The sequence below is a fragment of the Sinocyclocheilus rhinocerous genome, unplaced genomic scaffold (genome assembly GCF_001515625.1).
Source record: "Sinocyclocheilus rhinocerous isolate Xijiao unplaced genomic scaffold, SAMN03320098_v1.1 scaffold5484, whole genome shotgun sequence".
NCBI lineage: Eukaryota > Metazoa > Chordata > Actinopteri > Cypriniformes > Cyprinidae > Sinocyclocheilus > Sinocyclocheilus rhinocerous.
This window is the reverse complement of record NW_015627741.1, coordinates 84,495-94,709: the sequence shown is the minus strand read 5'-3', so window position 1 is coordinate 94,709 and position 10,215 is coordinate 84,495. Positions and strand designations below refer to the sequence as shown.

At 36.4% G+C, this 10,215-nt stretch overlaps 1 protein-coding gene across 1 annotated transcript in view; it reads right to left on the bottom strand.

The window, feature by feature from the left end:
* Window positions 1-3,956: 3,956 nt before the first annotated feature.
* Window positions 3,957-10,215, bottom strand: part of LOC107734454 (neuron navigator 3-like) — a gene marked incomplete at its 5' end in the record, with an annotated part of 75,796 nt that continues 69,537 nt past the window's right edge. Inside the window, 6 exons of the mRNA XM_016546426.1 lie at window positions 3,957-6,978; window positions 8,350-8,553; window positions 8,651-8,769; window positions 8,854-9,050; window positions 9,277-9,348; window positions 10,059-10,213. Coding sequence (XP_016401912.1) covers window positions 6,859-6,978; window positions 8,350-8,553; window positions 8,651-8,769; window positions 8,854-9,050; window positions 9,277-9,348; window positions 10,059-10,213 — 867 coding nt within the window. The remainder of the gene's footprint in view (window positions 6,979-8,349; window positions 8,554-8,650; window positions 8,770-8,853; window positions 9,051-9,276; window positions 9,349-10,058; window positions 10,214-10,215) is intronic.

Below are 10,215 nucleotides of genomic sequence, written 5' to 3'. Positions count from 1 at the left end.
TATAATTAATGTGGGTGTTTAAGAGCAACTCACAGAAATGACTGACACCCTGTAATTTTCACCGACCGCTCAAGCTATAATTTACCTCATTATGCGACACAAAGGCACTTTTTATTATTTCTGAAAAGTATTTTTTATTTTTTTGTAATGGGGAAGGCTTGGTCGTTTTCATGCAACCACTGCAACTCTGCATGCTGTTTTTCATTTTAGATTATCTCATGGGACTTTGTAGATTATAATTATGAGCAACTGGCTCACAGTGCACTGAAAATGAGGGATTTAAAATGTTCTTGATTTATTTTGCATTTGATTAGCTCAACACACATGAAAGTCGTGATCATGAACATTTTTTTAATTATTATTATTATTTGTATTTAATCCCCCCACCCCCAAAGTTCTATAATAGGTCACTGATTCACTGAGACTGAAAACTTTCTGCAAGTAGTTTTTAAAAGAACATGTCCACATATATCAAGAGATGATCACTAGTTTCACTAAAAAACAAAAAAAAAACTGAAATTTAAATATGTATTTTTAAGCAAACATTACTACTATGTCCTGATGTCCTGAAATAAAAGGTCAATATAATTTCAATTATGTAATGGGTTAAAAAATACACTCTTTATAAAGTTTCATGGTTGTGTTCTTACATTTGTCAACATTATCCAACCTCATACTGAAGGTTTTCTTTCCATATTTCTTTTTTTTTTTTCATTATTTTAAATTATTGTGCTTACATTGTTTGATAGAAACTTGATATTCCAACACTAAAAACAAAATGGCTAGCATATTTAATTCACGCATGGTATGATTATGAAATATGGGTATTTTATCAGCACTGCAGAATTTTTTGTCTGTCTGTGGCGAAAGTTCAATAGATGGAGTCTGAATAATTTATAATAAATATCTGACATTTTTTTTGTATCTGATGGTTTGTTATTCCTTGATGCATAAACGTTTTTTCTTCAGCTTATTTTGATCCAGTACCAATTTGTTACAGAAATTGCTTTACCAAAAACAGGTGTTTTGCGTTTTGCTGATGGGAATTGCTCTTCAGCGTACTGTGTAGTCTATTTGAGGTAAGCAGGTAAAATGTTCTCACTAATCAAATCACCTCATGTCATCATCAACATAGCAAGAGTTTTAATCTACTGCAAATTCTTCATCTGCCAGAGGGTACAAATCTACTGACGTCTTTTGTGAACCAGAGAGAATGATTCACGGTGAGGTCGTCTCTTTTCCCAGCACTCCGAGACACAATGTTCCAGCCTCATTTCAATTACGCTGCCAGCTCATGCAGATCAATAATTAGCTATTATGGAATTAGACACTGATAAGCCATTTATTTATCTGACAAGTGGAAGCCCAGAGAGAGATTGAAGCTCAGAGTGATGCTGGGAAAGGAACGGAAAGGATCAATCAACCCTGCACAGCTACACTCTCAAGATTTTCATCACTTTTTCAGCAGTGTACAATCCTCAAATTAAGCGCACACCTTCCTCTTGGCTAAGACATTTTATCTACTTGCTTGTTTGTACTGATGTCAGGAGAAGAGTACAGATTTGGAGAAATTTAGCATTCCATAATTTGCTCAGCAATGGATCCTCTACAGTGAATGGGTGCCGTCAGCATGAGAGTCCAAACAGCTGATCAAAACATCACAATAATTCTCCAGTAAATCAATTCACGTCTTGGGAAGTGAAAAGCTGTGAATAACGAATCTCATTGATTTACATTACAAGCTATCAAAATGTCATCTTACTATTTGGCCATGTGAAAAAACAGCTGCACCAAACTGCATATTTTGCTCAGTTTGGGGCTCTAAATAAAACTGATGTGTGTGAGCTCCATATTCTCACTATATTATGGGTCATACAAGGCTGATGTATCTAATATGATACAAAACATAAAACACATATTCAAACTTATTTGATCAAAATGTTTGTTCGGTTAACCAATTTGTGGCTATTCCTACATTGCACAGAAGCTGCATTTAAGCTGTAAATATACAGTGACTGTGTGCTAAAAGGGTTTAAATGGGCTATATACATGTCATAGTTTAGTTTTATATGGCCATTTTCCACCCCTCCTTGACCTTTAGACATTATCATTACTATTTATGACCGATTTGTTTTTGCAGCTTAATTTTAATAAATGGCGTGGGAAGGGAGCTTTGCACTGTTTATTGCTTGGGTTTCTAGGAAAAAGCCGCTGATTGTTCCTGCTCTTGACAAAGCAAGACACTGATTCAGTTTGAAGAGACAAATACAACTTCACAAGTTTAAAGGACACCTCATTGAATAAAGTGTGGTGATAATACACACTTTTGAGGACATAACTACACTGTAAAAAATAAGTGTAATTTTAACTGTAAAATTTTGTAAAAACGCTACGGAAAAAAACTGTTAATAGGTTAACAGTAAAGTCCCGTACTATATACAGGGAAAAACTGTAAAATATCTAACCAGACATTTCATGTAATTTTACAGTAAAATGCTGTTAATTTTACAGTTTTTAGAAGTAAAAATAACAAATCAATGTATAATTTACAGTCAAAAACTGTAAACTGATATTCCCAGAATTCCCTGCATGACACTCCACATTTGAAAGTATTTTATTTAAATAATCATGTTTTTTAAATAGTTTTTGTTATTAGTTATGTATATTTGGGCTTTATGTTACATCTTCTGTCGTTTAATGAAAGTTTAATGCATTATTTAAGTATCATGTGTGTTACCATGATGGTGTTTTGTGTTTCCATGAATGACTCTGTGCACCTTCTATATATTAGTATATACTTCTGCTTGTGGCGAAGCTACTTGTGATGAGCTTTGATTCTTCATGTGGCTTTCTCTTTTACCACCTGCATTATTATGGTGGTTGTCAGTATGTTAAAGGTACAAAACAGATTTTAATAGCAGTGTGAATTGTTGAATTTACTGGTTTACATTCAAATTTTCTTGTTTGTAAATTACAATTTTATACTGTAAAATTTATTTTTATACCGTAAATGTGTTTACAGTTTTTCTGTATTTTTTACAAAATTATTCTGGCAACCACAGCTGCCAAAATTATTTTGTAAAAACTACAGAATTTTTTTTACAGTGTAGACAACATCTTTATTATCACTCATGTAAAAATGCAGTCTAAAAATGAGAATCACTGCAGACATGAATGCGTTTTCTGTTTTGAAGGCCAGTTTAATAAGGTGTGCAGCTGAAAGGCTGGTCTAATGAGGTCTATTGTGGACCAGCCTGTCAGACCACAGATCACACAGAGGTCAGTCATGCCAGCATCATTCTGCAGATCATTCATTAGCAAAAGTGCATAGTGCATACTTCCCTACTATGTGTAGTATGTGAAAAGAGCAGGTTGTCCAAATGAGGCAAAAGTAGAGAGATTCTGAAGTGCACATCAAATGGAGACTTGACTGTCCTATGAGGCCACGATAGAGGATTTGGTAATCACAAATAACGCTGTAGGTCACATGACAGTGACGAATATAGTACATCTGGATTACATTTATACCACACACATTCATTCTACATAGAATATTTCCATATAGAGTATACTGTAAAGGCTGCAAAGTAATTACATATTCTACTAAGACAGTATGCAATTTCAGAAGCTTGGCTACCTAAAATAAACCCTACAAATATTGCATTTGTTTTTGAAGTCAGTTCCTCACAAGTCTAAAGCTGTAGAGAAATGTACTCTGGACTAACTCACTGTAATCAATTCAGAATAAGCTGTGGCCACAGCACAGGCGTGACGCTATTTCTTCCAAAACCACAAGAGGACATAAGTTTCATTAGTGAATCATTTATTGGTAAAACTGAACTGAATTGTACTTTGCAAGACAAAATGACACACACACACACACACACAAAGACAAAACAATTATACAATCATTTTGATAAATATATAAATAATGAATCAACGCTCAATGCTGCAGGTGACACCAAATACCATTTATTAGGGCTTTACAAAGACTACAAAATCCCCCAGATGAATTAAATTGTGGTCTCTTTCTATTTACATGATATGTTACTTACAAATGTACAAAATATAAAACATCCACCAACAAATGTTCCACCTGAAAAGAAACATTTTCAAAGTAGTTCAATGTTATGCGCTCACCGAGAGATGTGTTTGCAGTAACATGAAGAAAATGAAAAGAAGATTTCTGATGTACCACGGACAATCACTATTTGTGTTTGAGGTTAAGGGGACCATTAGGCAGTTTGAAACCTTTACTGCACTTCTTATAAATGTTTCTGTTAAGTAGTTTTACACTGAACAATGGCTGACAAGCAAAGCATCAGGCACAGAGTCACAGAGTTTGGAGGTTAATACATAGCACCGCTGTAGTGCCGAGGAATTAAAAAAGAAGCAGTTTCCTGAATCAACAAAAAGGTAGATTGGAAAGACTGGAAGGTTAAAGCCTGTAAAACTGTGGCAGTGAGAATGAGTTACTTTGTGCCAAGCAGTTTGAGTCAGAAGGTGAAGCTGGATGTGGTAAAGGCCTGATCATATAAGACAGAGATGCAACTCTTTTCAATGATTCACCTATAGCACCTTGTATGAAACACCTTGTATCTCCTGACCATGTACATCAAACAAACAGAGACTAATTTACTGTAAACATGTGCAAACTCTTAAAATATAATCCAATGAAAAGTCTTTCACAGTAAATCTGTTTAAAAATGTTGCTAAATCGTAAGTGATTGACAGATGCCCAACGAAGTATTCAGACACTTGAATATCATTGCATTAGATAGCAAAACACCAAACCAAGTTGCATCTTCATAACAAATAATATTACACCTTCAACTAACTTCACTTTTCTAAGCCATTTTTGCAATGAATTTTGCCTCGTGTTAATTTTGTAGTGGAGTCCCAAATAAGTCCTTGCAAAGTAACCACATGTGTAGTTCATCTACGATCAGAAAGTGTATACTTTTTGTCTTCGTTTTGAACACTGTAATGTTTCATTATTTAAAAATGTAACACACTTTGTGAGATGTTTGTTTGCAAAATATAAGCCACTTGATTTAATTTTTTTTATCTAGTGCAATGATACTCATGAATTTTTAAAAATCCCATGAATTTAAAATGAAGAGTTTTGTGGCTTTTTGTCTGCCTATTAGTTTTAAGGTCATTTATATGCTCTTGTACTCCTAAAAGTTGACAAAAATATTTTAAGCAGATATTCACATTTAAAATGTACAGTATTTATCTTTCATAAACATATTTGAATCATAATAGACAGAAATACGACTTATCCTGCATTTAAAGATGCATACACATTTTTTGTCCAATCAAATGCTCTTTAGAATGGCTATTTTCGGCAGTCCGGTTCTACAATAGCTTGCGGTTGTCAGAAAACATTCATGGGGTCTTTAGGTGTGGCTTACATCCAAAGGGACCAGTGTATCTGAAAGCTGCAGGATAGGAAGTGTAACAGTGTAATGCAAGTTAGATATGGTCGGGCTCTGATGCATTGCGAAGATAAAACCGATTTTACGCCCTTGAACAGTAAACTGACACTAAAGTTTTTTGAAATTGAAAAACACTTCACCCTTCACTGTACAGTTTAGAGCTCTGTATAATAACCAGTCATTACAAGACATATACGGTTTGGACAGGTTGCTGGTTTGCTTTTTTTTCCCTCTGTAAATCTCAAGAGCGTAATGCTAGACTAGAAAAGCAGAAACGCAATACCGACAGGCCAGAGTGCATCTTTAAGAGGCTGTGCAAGACTTGGATATTTACAATCACCTTTTCAATTGTGCAAAGCCCACATAGCAAACAAAAGAAAGGATGAATGAACTTCGACTACAAGAACACTGGTGCACGGGAGCGGAAAAAAAAATCGTTTCCGTGTGCACGTACACACATATAGCAAAGTAAAAACAGCATGCTAGCGAAGCGACGCGTCGGATTTGTGCTCTCGATTCAAGTGATCCCAGCTCAACTGGGATTACATAAAGATCTTTTTTACTTGTATACATCTGGACCGTTTATAATGGCGTGTTTTACACTAACACACTAATTGTAACAAAAATAAAATATGTGGACGTGGCATCTTTAGGAAAATGTTTGATCGGTTCTGTCCTACGTCATCATTTCTGCGAAAAAGGACAGCGGCACCGCGTTTCAATGTCTTCAGAGCTCAGCACACTTAAGGCAGCAAGAAAGCACCATTTTCTGGTCTTTTTCACAAAGCTGGTACACTCTCCTACAAGCAGTTGTCTTGTACCTGTGGAGAAGAGAAAGAACTACGCACACGGCTGTGGGGTCCAATCAAAGACTACTGCATGGAACGGTGTGTAAGCTGCAGTCGGTGGTGCAGGGATGCTGTAGGTCACTATACGCTTGGCAGTAAAACGAGTGGTGGCGAATTTGCATATGATTTGACAGTAGTGGTAATGACACGTTGCACGTTTGTGCTTGTTGGCTAGACGTGTTTCATGAATAGTGCTGGCGAGATGAGTGTAAACCGCATGTTGGTTTTGGCACCACGGCAGCACCAGTTTATTAACTGAGGTCAGAATTCAGAATGTTGCCCTTTAGGTTTTTGCACCTCAGTGAATTTAAAATAAACTTTTGCCTCTGTAAACATGTTTAACTAACGGATCACCTCCAACAAATTCAAATTCCAGTTGTTTTTTTAATTATGTGGGCACACACGCTTTTTCGCCAGTGTCGTGTGTGCCACCAGCACCTTTTCATTCGCCGTATCCTGGACTCTGCATCCTTTTACCACCGGAGGCTGTTTCATAAGCACAAGTCCTGTGGGCCCTTTGCTCTGTTTTTCAACCAATCAGAAGGTTTCTTCTTCTAATGGGGCGGGGTTTAGAGGGCAGACTCCAATGAGGAGTCCAGCAGGTCGTCGTGGTGACTGGCGCTGTCGCTGTCACAGCTCTGGGCGCTGGAGTAGTTAGCAGCTTCCTGTAGCCTCATCAGCATATTCATCTAATGGACAGAGAAGGAAAATAAATGTTTGCAATGCGGAGGTAACAGTCAGTGTCAGGGTTACAAGTAACAAATATATGTAATTAAGTTACTACAAGAGTAATAAGTATGTAATGCATTTTTATTTTTATTTTACCTAATAAAAGTTACTTCTTCCATTAAGTAACGTACCTCTCTATTTATTTACTTACAAATAGAATTAAAAAAGTATTTGTGTTCTAGATCACTAGATCATTGTAAACTATATAATTAAACAATGTTGTGAACTATTTAAGAAAAATGAATAGCCAAGGCATGTTCTATTTTTCTGGAAAAAACAGTGACAGTGAAAATAAACAGAAACACAAGTAGCCAAAATGTTTAGCTGCAATCACATTATCAAATTTTCAGCCGAATTTCATGTGCAAAAAAGGTCAATTGTCTATTGTTAATAGTGTAGCGATGTATGAAGCAAAGCTCTTTCAGAAGTCACTTTCAAACCAAGCCGCTTACCATTGTAAATTTATGTAACCATCTTGAACCTGCTGTGAAATCTGTGTGGGTTATTTATTTATTTGCCCTCATGCAAAATTCACACTTGCATGTATTCCTATTTGAAATGACTGAATTTTGCCTTCAAACATTTGCTGAACAATGGTAATTGTTGAACTGGGTCCTTTTGATTAGAGCACATGCAATGTATTCACACACACACACACACACACACACACACACACACACGTGCGCGCTTATCACTGACAGACAGGTTATCAGAGCCCCTGCTTGTTTATGTTTACTTGGTCTTTATTATTCAAGGACATTTTAGAAAAATATATGAGAATTTGATCTAGATCGCACTGTAGACTTCAAAGTATCTATATTCTCTGAAATACTGCCCATGTTTCATCTTGCTGCCCTTGGGCAGTTTCTAGCCCATATAGAAAAAGAGCTAGTTATTTAGCAAGACTTTATCTCTTAGCATCTTATAACGTACAGTACAGTCTACACTACCATTAAAAGGTTGGGGTACGAAATCAGTGCTTTTATTTAACAAGGACACATTAAATGTATCAAACATAATAGTAAAGACATAATATTACACGTTTTTTTTTTATTTCTGTTTTAATACTGGCCATAATAATAAATGTTTTTTGAGACGCAAATCAGCATATTAGAATGATTTCTGAAGGATCCTGTGACACTGAAGACTGGAGCGATGATGCTGAAAATTCAGCTTTACCACCACAGGAATAAATTACATTTAAATACACTAAAATAGAATTTTAAATGGCAATAATATTTTACAATATTGCTATATTTTTAATCCAACCCCAAATTTTTGAACAGTAGTGTATTACCTAAATTAACTATGTTTTATGAAGCTATCTTTACCAGTGGGTCTCCCTCTGTGTCGCTCTGAGATACTTGTTTGGAGGCGGCTCCGTCTTTAGAGGGGCTGTAGCCATCATAGCCCACATCTTCCGGCCGCAGCTGCAGCAGTGACTGGCCTTCATGTTGCAGGGAGGCAGAGCTCCAGGGATAGGTGTCAATCACCCATTTGGACGGGTCCTCCCATGCCACCCTCTTTCCATACAGCTGGAGCAATGAGTCAAGCAGATAACAAAAAGTTTTAGCTACAAACTGTGAGAAAAAAAAAAACATAATACATGATTGTGTGTGATTGCATGTATACCTGCAGTCCTTCTCGTACTGCTTCCAGCAGATATGGCACTAAAGAATAGTTCCACAGGTCGGTAAACCACACACGTGAACCGTCTGCATCCATCGGACAGGACAAGAACAGTCGAGGACCTAGAAGTGACAGGAATAAATATCTCACCTCTGTTCTGTGCAGAATAACCATATCAAATGTGGCTTGTGTGTTGTGTGTATTACCGATAGTGACGTCTGAGGAGCTGTGAGCCTCTAGGAAGGAATTGAGGTGTTGCCAGGTTTTAGGGATCCAGTCGATGATTTTGATGAGGTCGTTACTGCGCATGTTTTTATCAATCTCAGTTTCAATCAGCTTTCTTCTCAGGAATCGGCCCAGGAAGCCCTTCACTGGCTCAGTGTGATTGGCACACAGCACCCACCTGAGGGGATGATGGTCTGATATTACACTGAAGAACATGACTGGAAAGATCAGTGTGCGTTTGTTTTTGTACTGTACGTGTATGTATGCGTGTAAGTGACAAATGTAAAATATGATCACTTATGGCCCCCATGTGGCGAGAGGCTGTAATTAACAATCATCAGATGCTGTTTGTCTTGTTCACAACCATGTGCTACATTGACATGTCAAATATCTGAACAAAGTACCTGAAGTTATGATGCAACTCCAAGTTTGGAGATGAGGAAACACCCTGGTTCATAGTTCCTATGACGTACGGGCTGTGGAAGGGACAGTTGCACATAATTAGATGTAATTTATGAATATTTGATCAGTTTGATAGACAAGGAAAATCCACAAAAATGGGTGACATACTGTGGTTCCAGTATTGGATGCTGGCTGGACATGATGCAAAGCAATACTCGTATATAAAAAAATATTAAGCTAAAACTATTAACATAATCTTTTCATTTTAAATAAATTGTGTGAAAAATGTATGTCCATTTTATTATTATAAGGTAGTAGCTGTTGTCTATAACCAATTACCAACAAATCCAAAAAGGAGTCTGTGTTTACCAAGACTGTGTTTATTTGATCAAAAATACAGTAATATTATTGATAATTTATAATAAAGCTGAATTTCTAGCAGCCATTACTCCAGTCTTGCTATATGCTAATATGAATATGTTAATTTGGTGCTCAAGAAACATTTAATATAATTATCAATGTTGCAAACAGTTGTACTGCTTTCTATTTTTGTGGAAACCATGCTACATTTTTTCAGGATTCTTTGATGAACATTTCAAAAGAACAGCATTTATTTGAAAAAGAAACATTATAAAGGTCTTCTTGAAAAACATGTAAAAAAAAAAAATGACCACAGATTTTTGAATGGTATTGTGTGTGCACAATATAGCAGGTCTCTCGTACCTGATTGCCTAATTAAGCAAAATAAAAAAGTTCTCAAATTTGGGATAATAGGAATAATCACCATTTGTGATATTTGCAGTTGAGGAATCCATTAAAGATGTCACTAAGGGAGCCAATATGATGGAGGTTATCCAGAATAACTACAGAGGGCAGCTCGATCTCACACTCCTCGGTGTTGCACTGCTCGGCCAGGCTTGAGAGGTACTGCCGAAGATCCT